This window comes from Heloderma suspectum, chromosome 4 (assembly GCF_057233095.1).
Source record: "Heloderma suspectum isolate Gila_16-S chromosome 4, 16-S_ref, whole genome shotgun sequence".
NCBI classification, from domain to species: Eukaryota; Metazoa; Chordata; class Lepidosauria; order Squamata; family Helodermatidae; genus Heloderma; species Heloderma suspectum.
The window spans coordinates 112085548-112107562 of record NC_139461.1 but is presented as its reverse complement, the minus strand read 5'-3'; the positions used below and the strand labels follow the sequence as shown (position 1 = coordinate 112107562).

The 22015-nt window shown below is 44.4% G+C and overlaps 1 protein-coding gene across 2 annotated transcripts in view; it reads right to left on the bottom strand.

The window, feature by feature from the left end:
• Positions 1-14169, bottom strand: part of F13A1 (coagulation factor XIII A chain) — a 130198-nt gene extending 116029 nt beyond the window's left edge. The window contains exons 1-2 of one of the 2 annotated variants that reach the window (XM_084850397.1): positions 14107-14169; positions 13301-13483 (exon numbers count right to left, since the gene is read on the bottom strand). In XM_084850397.1, the coding sequence (XP_084706523.1) occupies positions 13301-13460 (160 nt within the window). In that variant the 5' untranslated portion in view covers positions 13461-13483; positions 14107-14169. The remainder of the gene's footprint in view (positions 1-13300; positions 13484-14106) is intronic. The other variant, XM_084850398.1, reaches the window with a different exon arrangement.
• Between the last annotated feature and the right edge of the window lie 7846 nt (positions 14170-22015).

Here is a 22015-nt window from a genome sequence, read left to right as displayed (position 1 = left end):
CCAACTCCTGAACACCCTGACTTATGACCTTACGGACCGTAAATGAGCCCTCATCAATTATGCAGACGCTGTGAAGTCACAGACTGCATCCTGGAGGCAATCCCACTGCCTTCAAATTAAATTTTAATTCAGCAGCTGAGCACCCTCCTTGTAACGTCAAACTGCCAAGCTCTGTGGTACCCCAAGAAAATATACAGCCCCGCACGCCACTAGCCATTAGAGAGACTTTAATAAGGCTTGTCCTTGGGTGGGACTAGAGAAAGTCGTGCCGGTTGCTCTCAGAAGATTAATCACACAGTATCATTGTCATAAAGCCATTTTGTAAGCTTCATCACGCATACTCCTGGCTGACTATTTCCACAACGCTAAAGCATAATTTGAACTTTGTTCTGGCACCTAGATCAGTGCATGAATCAGATCTACAGAGAGAGAAGACCTTTGTTTTCCAAAAGCACAGGAGGAATCCTCAGTCACTCCAAGCAGAAGGCCTCCCAGATTTAAAAAAAGCTGCATAATTTACCCTAAGGCTGCAGTCCCACTTGAGTGTGAGTCCCAGTGATCTCAGGGACCTGTGCAGATGCATATAGGAGAGGGGAGGGCAACCTCTGGCCTGCAGGCCTTATCCAACCTGTGGAGATTGCCTATCCAGCCAGCCACCTTCCAGGATTCCTTCATGTGGTGGGGCTTGCAGGCGTATCTCAAAGGGCAAAAGACAAAGCTGGTTCCCAGAGGACGCACTGGGATGATCATCCTCCTGACACCCCGACCAGGGGCATGACCACGCCACTGATGTCAGAAGGTGCAGCCATGCCCCCAGACGTAATTTGGTCTGCAAAGGGCTGGGTGGGGGTCATCTGGCCCCCCCATCCACTTTTGGTTGCCCTCCTCTGATATAGGAGACAGCATAGGAAGCTGCCTTATACGGGGTCAGACTATTATTCTGTCTTGGCCCAGTATTGTCAAGTCTGGCTGGCAGCATCATCAGATCCATTTCATCAGATGCATGAAGTGTTAACCTCAAATAGGCAGATTTATATACATATTGGAGTGGCGGTGGAGGGCCAGGGGAGAGGTAAAGGATGTTGCCAAAGGAAGGGCCATGCCTCAGTGGTAGAGCAGATGCTTTGCATGTAAAAGGTCCCAGGTTCAATCCCCGGCATCTCCAGGTAGTCCCAGGACAGACTCCTGCCTGAACCCCAGAGAGCTGCTGCCAGTCATTGTCAACAATACTGGGCTAGATGGGCCCATGGTCTGACTTGGTATAAAGCAGTTTCCTATGTTCCTGTGAGAATAAAACATACAGACAGTGATGATTACCTTAACCGTTGCCATTCACAAAATGTTTTATCACTCAAGGATGTTTTGTAAATGGCAACTGTTAAGTACAGACATCATTGTCTGTACTTTTTGCATTTCACTTTATGCTAATTTGAGGCTAGCATTTCATGCACCTGATGAAGTGGACAGTGGACAGAAACCTCCATTTCTTATACTAAGGCTGCACGCCAAGCCGCACTTACTCAGGAGTACGTCCCCATGATTTCTCACTTGCGGATGCATATAGGACAGGGGAAGGCAACCTCCAGCCCACGACAGCTGCCCATCCAGCCCAACACCTTCCAGGATTCCAGGCCAAGCCCTGCCCCCTGGAAGAATTCCCATTGTTATCTCCAATCTGTGATCAGAGATGTAAACTGCCCACCTCCTCCACTGTAACCTCCCATCTGTGATCAGAGATAACAGCAGGGATTCTTCTGCATCAGGGATCCCCGTGCTATTCAAGGGAAACCCCAGTGTTATCTCTGATCACAGCTCAGAGATAACAGTAGAGGATGTGGGCAGTTTACATCCCCCTCTCCCCAGCATGCATGCCAGTTGAAGGCTAAAATCTGATGATGTGGACAGGGTTCACAAAAGCATATGCCAGAACACTTTTGTTCATCTTTAAGGGGCCACTTGTTTTTACACATTATGCAGCTATACTTGTCAAAGTGCTGTGATTGGCTGCAGCTCCCCGCTGAATGTACACTTGGTAGCAAACTCAGATTTGCCTCTGTGTAGCATGCAAAATGGCCTATTTGGAGCTGAGACCCAAGGGTTTCAAGAGCTTGGACAGCCAGGGCAGCACCCAATGGCATCCTTGCCCAACTTGGTGCCCTCCAGATGTGTTGGACTATAATACCCTTCAGCCCCAGCCAGCATGGCCATTGGTCAGGAATGCTGGGAGTTGTGATCCAAAACCTCTGGAGGGCACCAATTTGGGGAAGGCTGACCTATGGTGTTCAGTTTGGATGTAGGAGAAGCCATGTTCAAGGTCTTGCTTAGCTTATTGGGTTATCGCTTAGGCAGCTCTCAGATCAATGACCCTTACAAAGTTTTGGAGAGGAGAACGTTGCAATGATCGCAAAATACTGAAGAAATGAAAAACAGAATGACATTATAGATATATTGCTTCTGGTTGCTATTTAAATCAGCTTCCCTTTCAGAACTGCAGGAGAAATAACCCCCTAGGGGGGCTGCGCCTCCTAATCCTTCTGTACATTGCAAATTATCCACAAATAGTTCTGTCTGGTTTTCATCCCACACTGATCACCATGGCATCCGAGCATTTTCATCATGTACCCTCAACATGTAATGATTAGTTTGCCTTCCACTGTGCATTAGTTTCTGAATAGTGCAGCAGGCGCAGCTCTGCGGGCATTTTTCAATAAACAATTGCTTCAGAACTAATTAGCCAACTGACCCTGCAGCTCACAAGCAGGTTGCTATGAGCAAGCGAGGTCCATTATTTGCCACAGGGAAACCCTGCAGACACAGATCACTGGAGAGAGCGTGGTTTGGGGCTTCTGCTGTAGGTCAATGGTCTTTTAATGCAGACCATTCACTAGAGTCTGTCAGCAGGAACATGCAAGAGAAAGGACCAAGGACCAAATATCTATTACATGACATAATATTCGCCATGTTTGGAATTCCCTGTTTTCCCGCAAGTTTTTTTCTTTTTTAAATGACTGTAAACCACCCCGAGAGCATTTTCCACTTGGGAGGTATATACATTTCACAAATCAGTCAATAAAGATAAGAGGCAAACATTCTTGAAACAAATCTGGATAGAAGGAAAAAAGTATATGCACCATCCTTGCACAACTTGGTACCATCCAGATGTGTTGGACTGCAACTCCCATGGTCCCTAGTTGCAATCCAACACATCTGGAGGGTCCCAAGTTGTGGAAAGGTGATACACACACACACCTCTAAATCCAAGCTTAGGAACATAGGAAGCTGCCTCATACCAAGGCAGACCATTGGTCCATCTAGCCTGGTATTGTCAACACTGACTGGCAGCAGCTCTCCAGGGTATCAGGCAGGATTCCTTCCTAGCCATACCTGGAGATGCCAGGGATTGAACCTAGGACCTTCTGCATGCAAAGCTACAGCCCCTTGAAGAGGCAACAGAGCTCCCACACCCAACCTGTCCCAGGCACAGTTTGGCTTGCTCCAAGTTGCAAGTTGATCACTGGGGATCACTGGGGATTGGGTCTTTTCAGTTGTTGCATGTAGATTAAACAAAACTCCCTCCAGAGAGGCTTACCTGGCACCCACACTGATTTTTTTAGGCACTAGGAGAAAAACTTTTTTCAATTTTCTGAGGCCTGTTCATTTGTTTTAGCTTCTAGGGCTGCAATCCTCTACCCACGTATCTGGGAGTAAGTCCCATTGAATTCAGGTCTACCTCTGAGTAGACATATCTAGAATTGTACTGAAAATTGACCCGTCTCCACCAAATGATTTTACACTGCTTTTACGTATCTCTCGCTGTTACTTTTCTTCTACACTGCATTTTTAAAACTTGAAGGGTGTTGTTGTTGTTGTTTTTTTAGTATTCTCTTTATATAAGGTGCCATAGGAACTTGGTTGAAGGGCAGGCTATAAATGTTTAGAATAAAATAATTAATTAATATGATTAAACTTCATGCCCAATTTTTGAGCATTGGCTGCCCTCAAACAGGCAGGGAAACACACACAGACACAAGCCAGCCCATTCATCATCCATGTCTGGACATTTCTCCATAGCTTCAAGAATCATGGTCTATGCAGAATCGCCAATGTTACAGGGGGCTTCCTCATGGAAGACTCCTAGCGCTAGCAACAGAAGGCCCTGTGGAGCTGTTCCATCTTTTTCTCCTTAACAGATTTTTTGTGTTAAGGAAAAAGATGGAAGAAGCAATAAGAAAACGCAAAAAGGTCACAAATAGCGGAGAACGTCATCTGGACCTCCCATAAACCTTAGTGAATGACGCACCATAAAAGCCTCATCGGGGAACACCCTTAAACTGCCTGGTTTTTAAGCTTTTACCTGACATCTCCTGATCTCTTTTCTTTTATTCCCCTTTTTAAGGGTACTTTTTATTGGTTTCATTGCTATTGTAAACTTCCTTAAGCATTTTAATAGGAAAACAGGATGTAATATGTTTTAATAAACAAACACGCCACATGATACGGATTAAATCAGGGGTGGGATTGCAGGATCTACTGTGCTTTTTTCTAGAACGTCGAGATCAAAAAACTGGAGTCTTCTACAAAAGACACATGCTTAGAATTAAAGAATTCTGAGACCTGGAATTTGTTTTGAGTACTAGAACTGAACAGAACTCACAGCCCTTCCACACAAAATCCATTCCTGGTTTCACTGGGGCCCCAGCTTTCTTCATTTCAGCAGTAGAATTTAAGGCAGAGGAGAATCACTTTGTTGCTGCAATTGTTAAACAATTGAAAGTAAAAAATCCTTGCTGATCTACTGCAAAAATAACCCACAGATCTACCAATAGGTCTAAATCTACCTTCTGCCTATAAGCGGTACTGCATCTTACATAGGAGGGGGATAGTAAGAAGCTGACTCAGGAATGCCAGTTTTGGCATTCCTAAAAGAAGCGGTGAGGTGTAATGATTACAGCAGGGATACAAAATCTCAGGCCCAGAGACCACATCTGGCCCTCTAGGGCAGGGCCAGACCATCACATTTTGCTGCCTTGAAGCACAGCAACAAATGGTGCCTCCCCGCCCTGCCCCCCTCAATCAAGGTACATAGTATCCAAAGTTATTTTGGTACATGAGGCATAAAAGCCTATAAGCACCTCTCCCCATCCCCGGCAGTAGAAATACAATAATAATTAAGTATATAACTAACCATTTGCTGCCCTTTTAGGACACACCAGATCTGTTGCCTGAGGCAATTGCCTCATTTGCCAGGTAGGGCTGGCCCTGATCTAGGGTTCCACAGCTTTCCCCACTGATTATTTTGTGTTTTCCTGGCTTCTGTGCATTTTTCCCCCATTCCAAAAGGCTGAAATGCCTCTCCTAAGGCTTGGTTACTGGCAGTAGAAACTTTAAGCTAAACTAAGCTGGCATTTGGGGTATTCTGGACCCCAAATGCCTTTTGCCTTTGTTTCCACCCATCATTGGAATGCAGCCTGCCAGAGCTTCTCCAAAAGGGAATTTGGCCCTCACAACTGAAAGAGGTTCTGCACCCCTGGGTTAGAGTTCTGGTCTAGGACTGGGAAGACCCAGGTTCTAGTCCCCACTCTGCTACGAAACTCACTGGATGATATTGGACCAGTCACTGACTTGCAGCTTTAACCTACCTCACAGGGTTGCTGTGGGGATAAAATGGAGAGGAGGAAGAGGAGGAACCACCTTGAGCTCCTTGGAGGAAAAGCGGGATATAAATGTAAGAAATACATAAATAATAAACAAACCAGCTGAAATTCTAGCAAAGCAATGCAATCCATTCTCGCTGCCGTCTAAGGATTTGCAACAAAACTTTTTAAAAGGGGGAAAAGTCGAGTATGTGACCTTGGGAGTCCCTAAGCCTTGACCCTGACGTGTTAACTCCTGCTTTGGCCAAACTCCCCAGGCAGTTCTTGAGCCAGTCAGGAATGCATTCAGCACAGCATCCCAAGTAGCCCAACTCTCCATGCTATTCCCCATCTCCATGGCAGCAGATTCTCATTGAAATCACACCTCCATTGATCCCTCACACCAGGACCATCTGCTCACCTCACTCTCTTGTACACATGCCAGCAGCCAATTTACAACAACCCTGACAAGATCATTCATAATTGATGTAAGGAAATCCCCATGGCGTTTTCTACCACGAGGATGGCAATGCTTGGAGTTATCCTTCTCTCTCTCTTTCTCTCCCATCCCCCATCCCCCACAGCCTCTGTGCCAGCATGGGCAAAATGCCAGCGACCAATGCAAAAACCCAAAGCACGGGTTACACTTGCAAGGTGTGGGCGAAAAAGGAGAAATGTTGATAGGGGTCAATGCTTCAGTCCAGCTGTGGACTTGAGATGTGTTGAACTACATCTCCTAGCATCCCCATCCTGGTGGGATTGTAATCCAACATGTCTGGAGTGTACCAGGATGGGGACGGCGGCTTCAGTCCCTGAAGCAAAACTTAGAACACTTTGGGGGTGGGAGGTTTTGGGGAAGGGGGGTTGACAATTCACTGAGAGAAGGCTGTTCTGTGGTTCAAGCCTTCTGAGAAACAGCAACTTGCCCTCTTGTTTTAAAGTCATTAAAACTGAAAATTCATTCTAGGCTGCTCTAGGATATGAATTCTCAGGGGTTGAGGAATCTGTGCTTTCTGCAAGGCATTGGCCCCAATGGGGGATTTCTTCCCAATACAAACAGCACCTTCAGGGGAGGAGGTTTTTTCAGGGCCAGGGGAAGAACGAGTTAAAGTCAACCCCCATGCCTGCTGCAATCCTGATCATTATCAGCAACCTCCCCCAGCTTGATGTGATTTGCATATTTTTAAAGCCTGCACATTATTGCAATGACACATTTAATGTCATATTTAATTTCACCCATAGATTTGGACATGGAAAAGCCCAAGCTCAAATATATGAGAGCTAGTATGGTGTAGTGGTTAGAGTGCTGGACTGGGACTCGGCAGATCAGGGTAGTAGACCCCACTCAGGCATGAAGCTCACTGGGTAATTTTGGGCTAGTCACTGACTCTCAGTGTACCTGACAGGGTCATTGTGAGATAACATGGAGAGGAAGGCCACCATGTAAGCTGCCTTGGGTTCCTTGCAAGAGAAAGAAGCTCGGATATAAATGTGAGTGTCTCTGCGTGTGCGTGTGCATTCAGTGCCTGACTTTGGGCAGATTACTCTTAGCCTCAGTTTCTTTACCTATAAAATGAGAATAATTGTGACCTCCCTCACCAGCTGCTGTATGAAAGAATTCATTAAGGACCCCTCGGACAGGGGGGGGAAGAGTAGTCAATAAAGCTAAATCAGGGGTGGGCCACATACACCTCCCCTCCCCCGAGCCATTTTTGCGGCACAGTGATATGAGCTGGAAAATTTTCCAAAACAGAAATTTTTCCACTGCTTTATTTTTCCACAGAAATTTTTCCATTTCATACATTCTTTAATAAAAATGAATATATGCTAATTGCAAATACAATATCAGGCAAGCCTGGCAGTTTCGAAGTTGCAATTAATGGTTTTCAAGTGATTATCATTAGCAAGTATGTGAGAGAATACATATATGTCATTGAAATACATATAGGTCTCAGAGTGAAATGCAACTAATAAGTAGTGACAGCGAAAATAAAGGTGCCCCAACAACCTGAGTGGAAGAGAGTTGAACTCATTTGAAATATATGAGTGGATGCCAGCATATCATTCATATTTCTTTAATAATTATTAAAAATAATTAGGGTGCAATCCTATGCTTGTTTAGACAGAAAAAATGTCCTACAACTCCTTGTAGTGCTACAAATGCTGGGAGTTGTAGGACTTTTTTCTGTTTAAACATGCATAGGATTGCACACTTGATGCATCAACAGTTTTCAGTACCTTTTTTTTCATTAAATGTTAACAATATATATACTATTGTCTTTAAATTTTTACAAGTATTCCAATAAAAATTCTACCTAATATAACATTTAATTCACATTAAGTATGCTTTAATTTTCCGCCTAAAATATTTCAGGTCAAATACTTGTGGTGTATCAGGGCAAAAAAATAGCATGGGGTGATTTTTCTAAGCTTTGTTTACTAAACAGAAGTAAAATAAACATGCTAAATTAAATCTCTCTATGGCATCAGAACATGTTGTGATGCAAAATGAAAATATTTCTATGCAAATGACCCTATGCAAATGACTCTAATTTGCAATGGAAAATTTTCTAATTCAGAATTTTCCGGAAAACCCATACCACTGCTGCAGCCACCCTGCCACTGCAGCTGAATTTGTCGCCATGGTGATGGCAGCAAAAAGTGGTGATTTTGCAAGAAAATAAGGCACATGGGGAGTGTGTGCCTTTGGCTTGTAAACAAGGTACGCACTCCCAGCAAGCCTTGCTTTCTTGCAAGATCGCCACTTTGTTTTGCTGTCACCACCACAGCAACAAATTCAGCAGCATGTTCAGGGGTGGCAATTTTGGTGGTGGTGTGGGATGGGTGTAGCCCCTGGTGGGTTCCAGCAGGGACAATGTGGCTGCCCCGCAACCGGTGAAAGTAGCCCACTCCTGATCTCAATAGATAAAACAAATGATGGGGCCTTATTGAGATGCAGTCACCTCCACATTATCAAGGAAAGTTAAGGAAATTGTGCAACACATATCCCAATGGGCAAGGAATAAGAAAAATGGGAAGCTTCTAAAGAAACCAGGGCTCAAAGTGAAATGATGAATTTGTTTAATGCCTTTGCCAAAGGTCCCTGGCTGCCTTGCCCCTTTCATAGACCTTAAGAAACTGGCAGGCCACCAAGAATTCCTAGTTCAAATCTGTCACAAACAGCCTTCTTAAGGGGTGTCAGGAACTGCAAGGCCTGGAATCAGGAACCTTCCGTTCTGTGTGAAGCTGTCCCATTCAGTGCACTCTCAATGCTGAAATATGGAACACCTTCCTGGCAGTGAAGTGTTCTCTGGCTCTGTCCTGTTCCTTCCCGTTCACTCAGGCGGGCCACTGGACCCTCCTGGACAGGAAGAGCTATAAAGGGCTTCCCAATTGGGCTGTGACTTTGCCTGAGTAACATCCTGCCTTCAGTGCTGTTTCTGCATGTTCCTCAGTTCTGACCCCTGGCCTGATCACTCCGCTCTTGACCCTCTGGCTCAACTGCTATCTCCCCTCTGACAGGTGCCTATGGATCAGCTTCAACAATGGGGAATCAATTCATATATGTGAGCTGTGGGACCAATGCCCAGCGCTACACATCTCAAAATGGTCTGCTTCTAAGTCCCATCAGCATGCTATTCACACACCGCAAGTTCCTAATCACATATATAACTAGTTGGTGGCTTTTATATTTTCACATGGATCTTCGTTGCTTCTTTTCCCAGCATACATCTGGGTAAACAGATCTTCATTAATTAAGCTACTACTACCATCTTAAGACTGAAATAATCTGAAGACAAGAGGCCTATTAAAACAACATGTCTCTGGATATGTGAACATATGGCCAAGATGACTGGTAAGTGGTAACATGCTTGCTGGCCACACCCTGTCTTCTGTGCCTTGAGGCAAAAGTCTAAACAGAGTCACATGTGGGAATTCTACGTGCGCAGGCTCCATATCACAAACCGTGCCAATCATATGAACAAAGCCTCCTTGCGCATCATCATATATATGTACAATTGGAATATGCAGATAGCAGGATGGGGCCATCAGTCCTTCTCCCTTCTGTTCACGTATTCATATCATCAGATACGTCTCATGATCAGAACTAAGCACTCACCATCATGCCCTTACTCAGAGACATCAAGTTCTTTTTCCTTGGAACAGCTTGACAAAGAGTTCTATGTACTCAAAACCTCACGTAATAGAGACGTTTCATTGATTTCTCTCTCTGTAGCTTTTCATTAAAAAAAAAACTGGCGTAATGCATTGTGAATATTGGTTTGGCCTGATAATGTGAATAATAAAGGCAGAATCTTATTGGCCCATCTGTAAAATCAGAACAGAAAATACTTTTGCATGTCTCTCAGCTTGTCAGCTACTTTCAAATGGAATCCATTTGCTCAATAATAAAGAAAAAGAAAGCTGATTATGACGATGATAATGTAGCACTATTAGTGTGCATGGCACTTTACAGAGAGCAACACAAGATATTGCCCCCAAAGACTTTGCATTCTAAAACAGTCTTCCCCAACCTGGTGTCTGCCAGATGTGTTGGACTGCAACTCCCATTTTTCCTACTCATCATTCCCTCCCAATGGGTGTTGCAGTCCAAGATATCTGGAGGGCACCAGGTTGGGGAAAGGCTGACATAAAATTTGACAAAGGGAGAACAACAAAGGAAGGAGAGGCAGGGATAAACAGAGAAGTAATATGCAGTTGTTTCAGTTGCACATGCTTAGATGTAGTTACAGGAGGGTCTAGGGAGATCCTTCATGAGCTATTACAACACTCATCATTTTCTACTGATTAACAGTGAAGGGATGTTGAAAGCTTGGGCCAGGAACAACAACAACAAAATACAAAAACCTATGGAGCCACTGCAGTTTCCTTGCACACTTGTGGTTCTGCCCATTTTCTCTCCCTGCTGCAGTCTCTTAGGGCCAAACTACAAGTGACATGATTTATACTTGAATGAAAGAAAGAAAGAAAGAAAGAAAGAGCTTAAACTGGTCATTTTTATTTTGAAGAAAAAGCCAACCCAATCTAAATTGGAAGCATGTTCCAAATGAGCTCCTTTTTCTTCAAAAAGGAAGTGGCCAGGGCAAATAATGTCCCTTCTGGATTGACCCTCAGACAGTCTACACTGGATGCCACTTGGGAGATCCCCTGACTTTCAAGAATAACTTTTTGGAGACGTGACAGGAGTGCAGCAGCAAGGGAGCCCCCCACCACCACAAAAGAAAAATTGGTGTGTGCACAGAAGGCTGTAGGTGGTCTTTTTGTACCTGGTCCTAGACTTTCTGCAAAAATGTCTTATCAGGAGAGATCTCAGGCTTTGCCTTGCAGAAAACTCCACCCTGCTTCACAAGCTCCTCTTTATTTTGTACAACTCTGGTAATGCTTAATAAATAAGGCTTTTGTTTGAAAAGATACTCTTGGTCTCCATTTTACTAAGAGGTCTTCAGTTTCTATTTATGGTATTTTTCCTTCACACCAGTTGCTCTGTGCATGGGTAGTTACCACCACTTACCTCATCGCCACTCCCCTATAATCAGGTTGCATGGTGGGGGGGAGCGACATGCAACCACATCCTAGGAGATTCCATGTGTATCATCAGCCATGAGATGAGGCCATTTTTACCATGCCTGTTTCCTCACATTTTTGATCAGCTGTAGATATGTTTAGTGCTGGCTCTAGGTTTTGGGGGGCCCTTGGCCAGGACACCCCTCCCTCAGTGAGTCTACCTTCTCACCACCATTGTTACCAGCTGCTATTGGTCCTTCTCTACATTCTCATCATTGCTACCACTTGCTTGCCAAACAGGCAGAGAGCTAGTGAGCAAATAGGAAGTGGCATCTCCTGCTCCTTCTTGTCACCATGGCTATTGTCGGGGCCAGAGTGAGGCTGGTGAACAAGCAGGTTGCAGTGTGAAAGGAGGAGCAAGTCCAGGGATCTCTTGTCACTAGGACTCCTGCTGGGGTGTAGCCCTTGGCAAATGCCCAACCATGCCTTCCCTTGACACCAGCCCTGGAAGTGGTGTGCATTTTTGCAACTTGCCTTTAGACTCACTCCATCATTCCAAGCTCCAAGTCCCAGTCTAGCATGCCAGATATGTATATGTGTATATGCATATGTGTGTATACAGTATGCATATCCCCATCACCTTTTGTTCTGCTCGCCCAAAGGCGGGAAAGGGCAAATCTCTATTACCACAAGCTTAGAGATTGAAGGAAAAGCCCTGGGATTTAATGGAAGATCCTTTATTTTCCCTTCTGAACAGTGGTGCAGCAAGGGCTGGACCCTGAAATTTAGGGTCCTGCACTCCAGGGAAGGCCCAAATGACCACCAGAGAATGGCAGGTGATGGGGCAAACAGGCCCAGCATCAGCACCCTGGGTCCTTGCTGCAGCATCCTTTTGTTCTTATTTTTAAAAACACTTGATAGTCAGAGGGCACGTGGATGGCATCCATTTTATTCTTGTAGTAACAATGGTGCTATGATTTAAGGGACTTTAACATGCAAAACTGCACATACTCAGAATATTTCTTTCTTAATTAGGGATAACGGAGAAACTGTTTGGTGGGTTCGACAGGTTTTCCTAGCCTCAGCCCCCCGGATTTCATTTTGGTTCCCACTGCAGTGCCCAACTCAATCTGCAGCGAGTCAGGCCAGTTTGTGGATTTTCTATGAATTTTGTGAATTTTTAAGTGTTCTGCAATTTGCACAAACTTCCGAGCAATTTGCTCAAATTATGGCTGAATTTGTGCAAATTTGGCCATAATTTGTGCGAATTATGAAACCTTCCACACAAAGGGCAAAAAAGTTCCCAGTGTTCAGGGAATGGCCTGCAGCTTGGCTCACAGATGCAAAGCAAGTCATACCTGCCACAGAACTCTGACAAGCCAAAAAAGAACTGGATGTCCCACCTACAAACATCACTATTCCTAATCCAGATTGGCAAACCATTTGTTTGTTTGTTTGTTGATCTTACACAGGCGTGCAGAACCTCAGGGTCAGGAGTCAAATCCAGCTCTCCTGTGGTCCTAATCTGACCCTCTAGTGTTCCTCAGATAGCCACACCTCCTTTTCCCCAACCACCAATAATTTGGTGGTTTCCCGCAACTTTTGTGCAGTTTTTTTCCCCATTCTGAAAGGTTGAAACATCTTTACAAAGGTTTTGTTACAGGCAGTAAGAGCTTGAAGCTAAAATATGCTTGTATTTTGGTCATGTTGGCCCTGCCCCCTTTTGCCTTTGGCCCCGCCCACCATTTGAATGCCCCCAAAAGCTTCTCCAAAATGGAATTTGGCCCTCAGGCAGAAGGAAGAAAACATATCAGGAATGTAGAAGCAGTTACAAACCATGGAATGGTGAGGGCAGGCGGAAGAGAAATGTTAACTGTGTGCTTCGCAACTGAAGTAATTCTAAAGGGGGCCCCTGTAAGACCATTAAATCCAGGATCTAAAATTACTTATCTGCACCACTGCTTCTGCACTGAGGACTCATCCTCCCAACAAAGGAGCCTGATTTCACATTTTAAGGAATATTGTGGAAGACTGCTGGATTCTCTCAGGACCTCAATATTTTGCACCATCCCTGACCTACTTGTAGGCCCAAGGCAATCTAAATTGCAGTTATTATTTCTAAAAGGTGTGATTCTTCATACCTTCCATCTGAAATCCCTTTGGCAGAAAGCCAGTAATCTCCATCGTAGGAACCTCATCTTCTTCCTCATTGGAGACATTGGGTGGGAGCGCTCTTCGCCCACTCAGGCCAGCAGGAGCTACTTTTTTCTTCTGTCTCTCAGCGGCCGTTGGCTCAGTCATTGCAACTATCTCACTGATATCTTCTTTGAAGTAAGAAAGTGGGTAGAGACAGGGGGAAGGGGGAAATGTGAGTGAGTCAGCACTGTATCAAGCGTGTGATGCTTCTCAAGCTGGGATTTAGGTAGACATAGAAAAAGAGAACCATGACGCCTCAGTCTAATGTCAGAAGATTACTCCCCTAGAGGTTTTTTTTTTCTGGTGGCTGTTGCAGGATAAAACATAGCTGGAAAGAAGATCAACTTTTTATATAATCTCTAGGAATATCTGGGAAACTCAGGAATGCCAATTTTTTCAAAAATCTCATGCAACACTACTGCGGGGGGGAAGGGTTATTAGGAAGCTTAAGTGACACATTTTTCGATCTAAACATACAATCCTCCTCAACACTGGCCAAACTACTAGGAAAACAATATAAACATCTATTTTGTACACTACCATGAATTAACTAGAGCAATCTCCCTATCACTGGATCAAAGGCAAGGTGTGTCCACGTGGCGGCTTTCTGGAAATCCCTCTGAAAATCTCTTGCAGCCTGCTCACAAAACAGCTCAGCTCCTTTCAAACACCAAGTCAAGTAAGCAACTGTACAAAACATGGACAAATTACTTAATTACATTCGACACTCAGTCAGCTAGAAGAACAATACCTTGTGTTTAGATGCAGTTCCCCTTGTTTCTCCTCAGTTTCACAAGCACTGCAAACTCTGGCAAAAGATATGCCTGAGCACTTGCTATATATGGCCTCTACCATCCCCACACCCCCTTCCTTAATCCCCTCCTCTCCATGCCTGCAACAGCAGTTAGTTTCAAACACCACCAAAAGCAGTGGAGGCTTCTTTTACTATTCCTCCCTTGTTTGTCCTATTGCCACAGAAAAAACGTTCAGAGGAGTTGGTGAGAAATCTCATGGTTCTAAGAGGAAATTAGAACCTCAGAAGCGTGCCTGGAGAGGAAAAAATGCATAGCCATGCTAAAATACAAAGAACAATGAGAGTTGTATAGGCTTCCTGAGCCATGAGAATAGTTTGTACGTCCCTGTTGGATGGTGCATCATGTATGTAATAAGACAGTCCCAAAATATGGACATGCAAGGACCAAAATGTTTTCAAGGGAGATCAGAGCTAGAAGTATCTGCTCATGAATCCTTGGCTGTACCTAGCAGCTACCTCCCAGAATGGAAAATGGGATCTCGAGCGAAAACTAATATGCACACATCTTTTTAAAAAAACAACAACAACCAGTGAATGTTCCAGGTTGGCCATTTGGATGGAGAATTCCAATTTGGATTTTGAATGTGAGATTTGGGCTTCACATTTTTAAATCTAAGTGTTTTAGACTCGGCATCTTTTGATAGCTTTGATTTTTGAGACTTCAAATACAGCTTCAAAAGTGGTGCATCAGCCATTGCTCAGTGCAAAGCCTCGGCAGGCACTGCTGCCTACTTTTAACTGTTTCTGGCACCAGGCAAGGAACTTTTTATTTTCCCAGGCTTTTAAACCTTGGATGATCTGTTTTATTCTGCTTTGTATATTATTTTTGAAGAGCGATCCTGTGGGGTGGGGTGGGTGGGACGGGGCAGAGAAATTCAGCGGCAGAGCTAACACTACTGCCTAAGTCCTGCTGGTTTGCTGTAGCCAGGGCAGGAGGTAGGCAAGGCAGCTTTTTCTATTTTTTTTCTTCCATTTTGCCTCCCCCTCCCTCCTATTGACCACAATGGCAGGTCTGGCCCAAGATATTTTGCTGCCTGAGGTGAAAGCCAAGATGGGATCCCTGCCAAATTCCATGTCCAGAAGCTGACAAGACTGGTAGCTGATGCTTACTTCAGTTTAGAGGGTGCAGGGCAGGTCATGTGGAACAAATAGTCCTGCCCTTCAACATTCCAAGTGCACTCCCTCCCACACCCTAGTTTCAGCCAGCTGAGGCAGTTGCCTCACTCTGCTTAATAGTAGGGCTGGCCCTGCACCATGAGAGGGAATTAACTATGCCAGCTCCAGGGCTGGCACAATTTCGGAGTCTTGCAGGAGGGCATTCAGGGTAGCAAGGGGACTTAGAACCTGCAGATCTATGGTCTCCCCTACACCTCTTTGGAATGTCCCATTTTGGACCCCACTGCCAAGAAAACACTGCCAGCAAAACACTGCCAGTCAGACACCAGTGGTGACTGAGCTTTCTGCCACCACACTGAGAGGACCTCTGACAGCAGGCATGCCATCTCTCTGATGGGCCTCCCTCTCTGCCAGTGGAGCAATGTTCCAACTGCATCCTGTAGTCTTTCAGCCGCCATTCTGGAGATCATAGGATGGATCCCTAAAGATGTCGTTATCCATTTGCTGTTTTTAGCTTATTTGTATGTACTGGTTATTGTGTTTTGTAATGTTTCATTGAAAGCCACCTTATAGTTTAATGGATGGTCCCGGCTTCAGTTCCTGGCTTTTCCAGTATAAAAGGATCTCAGGTAACAGGGTTAGAAAAGTCTCTTCCATGAGACCCTGGAAAACCACAACGAGCCAGAATAATAACAGTGTGGAAGATGGATTAATGGTCACATTCAGTTTAAGGCAGTCCATATATGAAATCTCATAAGCTGTCAAATGTCAGATCTGTATTAACATCGCATGTTACCTATCAGTTTAAAAACACACCCTAAATGTCAGTTTTAAAAAGTGTCACATGTCAGCTATCAAATACTGTTAGTCAGTAAATGCTATTGCATGCCAACTCTCCAAGACTGTCAAATATGATTATGTCCATTGTTTTTAAATAACTGACATATCATATTTGTCTTCTGGGGGAACCATGGATTCTTCGGAACTTATCAGGGGTTCCTCAGTGAGAAAATCAGTAATGGCAGCCAAACGTTTCCCAAAGACCGACAGTCAATTCTGTTATGGCATTATGACACACTCAAACACATATTACATTAGGCAGGGAATGTTTCTTTTTCTATAATTTGGCTGTGTGTGAGATGCGTCCATTTTTTATTTTTTATTTCCCCAAAATTGGGGATAAAATGTATCCCTAAAAGACAGCTTCCCCTTCACTGCTTATCTTCCTCTATAATATGCAGCCATCCATTCCCCAGCACAAGTCATTTACAAGGAGCAGCTTTGCCCAACCTGGTGCCCTCCAGATGTTTTGGACTTCAACTCCCATCAGCCCCAGCCAGCATGGCCAATGGTCAGGAATGCTACAAGTTGTCGTCCAAAAACATCTGGAGGGCACCAAGTTGGGGAAGGCTGCACCAGGATGACCCAGGCTGGTTCTGTCCCCAAACCAGGCCTGAACTCAAATCAGCGTCATCCAATGCTTTCTGTAGCTGAGAAGCCACCACATGATCCCAACACGTTGCCCAAGAGTGGCAAATTTGGCACTAGGTGGTAATTATCATAACCCATGCTTCTCAAGTAGATTTCCTCAACAGTGGTCTCACCACCCCCTCCTTCAAGAAAGCATTAATCACCTCTGAGGTGCAAATATCCAGCCCTGTGGTATTTATTTATATTCTGCAATGGAATTCCTGGAGAGTGGTTATACTGACTCCATAAAAACTGTCAGGTGAATTCATTCCAAGTTCTCGAAATGGAGATAAGTAATTGGGTTGCTTATTGGGCAGGCAGGGGCCAGGGAGAGAGATTATTTATTTATTTATTTATTTATTTATTTAAGTTATTAATTGCCCATCTGGCTGGTCGCCCAGCCACTCTGGGCGATGTACAGCATATAATAAAACAATTTAAAACAATAAAATTCTACAATAAAAACGTTTTCTAAAATACCCTAACCTGAACAAGCACGTTTTTAATGCACAGCGGAAGCTCATTAAAGAGGGGGCATGGCAGAGTTCCCTAGGGAGGGAGTTCCACAGAATGGGGGCCACCACAGAAAAGGCCCTCTCCCTAGTCCTCACCCGCCTAGCTGTCCTGGCTGATGGGACAGAGAGAAGGCCATCCGAGGCTGATCTTGTTAAGTGGCCTGTCTGGTGTTGCTGGAAGCGCTCCTTAAGATAGGCTGGGCCGGAACCATATAGGGTTTTAAAGGTCAAACGCAACACCTTGAATTTGGCCCGGAAAACAACTGGTCACCAGTGCAACTCCTTCAGCACTGGAGTGATGTGATCTCACCGGTGGCTGCCTTTAATCAGGCGAGCCGCCACGTTCTGTACCAGCTGCAGCTTCTGAACCGTCTTCAAGGGTAACCCCATGTAGAGTGCATTACAGTAGTCTAAACAAGAGGAGACCAGGGCATGTACTACCGATGGGAGCAGATGGTCGGGAAGGAAGGGGCTCAGCCGCCATATCAGATGGAGTTGATACAGCGCTGTCTGGTTCACAGCTGACACCTGAGCCTCCATGGACAGCTGGGAGTCCAAAATGACCCCCAGGCTACGGACCTGGTCTTTCAACGGTAGCCGTACCCCATTCAACACCAAGTCAACATCCCCCAGCCTCCTCTTGTCTCCCACCAAAAGTACCTCGGTCTTGTCAGGGTTCAGCTTCAGCGTATTCCTCCCCATTCAGCCACTCACCGTCTCCAGACATTTGGACAGGGATTCTACAGCCAACCTTGGTGAAGATTTGAATGAGAGGTAGAGCTGCGTGTCATCCGCATATTGATGACACTGCACCCCAAACCTCCTGATGATAGCCCCCAGCGGCTTCACATAGATGTTAAATAGCATCGGGGAGAGGATGGAACCCTGTGGCACCCCACAAGTGAGTGGCCACGGGTCCGAAATCTCCTCTCCCAGTGCTACCCTCTGGTACTTGCTGGAGAGGAAGGACCGGAACCATCGCAATATGGTGTCTCCAATGCCCAACCCCTCCAGGCGGTCCAGGAGGATAACATGAAGATGATGTATTCCTCCCTGTAATTTGAGGGGATGCTTAAATTAATTTTGCTGGTATATAGTTAATTATTTATTTATTTTGATTTTCTTTATTATAAATAATAAATAAATACTGTCAGTGACAAACACCTAATAAATCCAACTATAAGCTGTTAAATGGGAGGGGGCAAAAAAGATCAAAAAGGAAATATGATATTCATCTCAGCTACTGAGCCCTGTGCAGTTGACTGCATATGTTGTTGGGTTTTTATTTTTTATGATATTATAAGTTTTGGCAGCTTAGCATAGTGATCGCCAACCAATTAAAGGTAGACTCCATGGTTCCATTAACAAGGGATCATATCACAGACACCATATCTATAGGGGAATCTGAATTAGTCAACAACACCAGATGATTAAAATGGGATGTCATCACAGCAGAAGCCATTAGCAGTCTGCTTTCCTCTGATGATACGTTACAATTCCATGTCTCATTTTTTGGCTCACTGACTCCACCACAAAACATTTTCCTGCTTTTGCAATAGACACTTAATGAGATTAATTTGGTCCTTATGGTACCAAAGAGTGTTGTCAAGACAAACACTAAATCCCGCTGCATGGTTTGATCAGGACTGTAGGATTTTATTCATTCCTCCTTTGCCCAATAATATCACACACACACACACAAAGCGTCACGTGGCTAGAAAAATTAAAATAGTCAATTCTGAATCCTCCATTAAATTTTGGATACATTTGAAGAAGGAAAAAATGATAGTTGTGGGAGAAACTGTTTCTAAAATACTGATGGATTTGGTCGTCAAATCTGAGGACAACATTATGTTCCGGAAATTAATTACGAAGGGCTGACATGTTGTTAGCAACCATATGACAGCAAATATAATGAATACTCCTTGGGAACAACATTTCCACAGTATTTTCAAAAAGATGGTAATTCATTCAGAATCTCAGAGTATTAACTATGAACTTTCTCGATTGGAACCATGTCCCCTTGTTAGCACCAGGGAGGTGGAGAGTTTAATCATTTAAACTTGCTATTAATAAAGTATCAGGTGAGGATGGTGTACCTAGCAAGGTCTTTAAATGCAATTTAGATTGCCGGGTGCCTATTATTGTTAGATTTTTTGATCTCATCAAATTAACTGGATACACACCCTTATGGTTGGCTTGGGGCATAGCGCAGTGGCAGACCACATGCTTTGCATACCAACGTACCAGTTTCAGTCTCTCGCTTCTCCACCGAAGGGGTGGTCCAATGTTGTTATTCCACTGATGGAATCCTTTCTGTCAGTGGAACCAGGAGGGGAGTACACCATCCTCCTGCACACCCTCAAAATCTGCTCTGGAAGGCTGGGAAACCCTCCAGAGCAGAGCTTTGGGTGGCATAGAGGGCTGGTGGGAGGAGGAGAGACAGAGAAAGTCTCACCACACTAGCGGGACGTCCACTAGCATGACATTTGATTTAACCCAGGCTGTGGCCTGGGACAGAACTTTGCCACACACAAAAATGTGGAGAGCCACCACTAGTCACATTACACATCTGTAATTCTATGGGAAATTCATGTCATCTTCCATAAGTAAAGGCATTAGAACGCTTGTATTTCAACATATGAAATGCACTGAGACAGATCTTTGTTGCATGTATCATCAGCCTTCCCCAACCTGGTGCCCTCCAGATGTGTTCGACTGCAGCTCCCCATTGGCCGTGCTGGTTGGGCATGATGGAGAAGTTGTAGTCCAAAGACATCTGGAGGCCACCAGGTTGGGGAAGGCTGACAATACTTGCAATAAAGATCCATCTAAGTGCATTTCAGATGTTGAAATACAAGCATTCCAATGCCTATACTTAAGGAAGATGACATGAATTTCCCATAGAATTACAGACTCATAAATCTGACTGATATTTTAGCCAAACTCTCTGTTAAATATTGGATACCTAAATTGGAGGACTGAGCCATACCTAATAAGATTTTCACAGAACAGTATGCAGGGTTTGTCCAGATTATTTTACTACAAAAAATGGCTTTATCCTGCTCATCTGATTTATGAATATGCTAAGGTAACAAAAGTTGCCTGTAAACAGCTTTATGTTAACCTGACAGCTGTCTTTGATATGATCATCAGAGAATGACTGTGGGGAAAAGTTGCTAATTCTAATGTGGATATTGCCTGCTGCTATTATCTTTGCTCACAGATAAGAGCCGGCAGGTTAAAACCTCATTTGTAGATGATTGACAAAATAGTCCAAAAAATAGAGGACTGAAATAGGGGTATGTGTTGGGGTTTTTTTCTGTTACCCACCCCCCACCCCCACCCAAAAATTGTAGCTGAACTCAGTGGTGGCAACTTCCCCTTCCCCCAACCTCTGCGGTTGGATCCAGGGTGTGCCTTCCACAAGAGGAAGGGCTCCGCTTGCAGAAGGTCCTTCCACCCAATTTTTGGGAATCGCCCACCCCAGGGTGGCCACTTAGGAATACCCCCCCAAAAGGAAATGCATCACCAAAAAAAGAGACAAAAGAGAACAGCAATCTGCATAACATTTGAATATACTAATGTATATGTATAGATACAAATTTAGAAATAATTATTATAATTTAAATAGAAATATAATGCATCTCACCATACTGTGGAAGACTGTGACCAGCTGACCTGTGTGTCTGCTTCCTCAGCCTGCTGTTCAGGTATAAACTGTTGATGGGGAACCGATCTTTTGGCTCATTACCTTTCAACTGGAATTGGACAGGGCAGCCTTTCAAACAGAGGACGCCTTTAAACCGAGTACTGTCCTCTGTAAAAGAAGACACTGGCCATTCTATTCCCCTCCCCCCCTGTGTGGCATTTTCAGGTGTCTAAAGGGGCTGCCATGGGAAGGAGGGGGCAGGGAAGTCCACTTCCACCAATGCAGTTGATCCAGCTTAAATCTGGATCCGTCCCATGATTAGCAGACGCAAACTCTCCTTTTTATTTTAGGCAGATACAACATTGCACACAAGTGCTTTGGTCCCATATGCAAATAGTTTTACATAGCCTGTTGGCATCCCTAGATATTTATTGCTAAAAAGAAGAACCTGTTAAATACAAACTATTATAAAAACGAAAGCAGCAGTCTTCACACATAAATCTCCGCTGAATATATGGCAACGTTATCCTTGCAGGATTGAACAATTTAAATCATATGATTATACAGGAATTTCCTTTAGTATGACTAGTTGGGAAAAGTATCTTGATTAAGTTAGCTCAAGATAGAACAGTCTGCTCTGGGAGTCCTAAAGTTCTGGCAAACCCAATGGGAGCAAGTAAATTCAAGTAGTTCTGAAAATATTAGAAACCAAATTATGTCCACAAGCTCTGCATGGTGCTGAAATATATGGGCACCTAGGAATCCGCTGAGCTGTATTGTTTTCCAAAACATGATCCTGAAAACACTAAAAACTCACAGGGGTACACCATATTTTCTATTGGGTTCATAAATATTATTCCCCTGTTGTCATCATCCCCCCCCCCCACGCCCACACCACTAAATAAAGGTCCATCAAATCAAGGTTCCAGTTTCATTATTGGAACAACACAGTGCATTTACCAGAATACAGCCTACCTAGAATTAGGGATGCTGGAGAAATCCACCATCAAATGAGGCTGGATTCCAAAGAATCTGACCTCCGGAGTCCATGGCAGACCGGCCAAACTCACCTCAGGTCTGAAGCAGGTCCTGT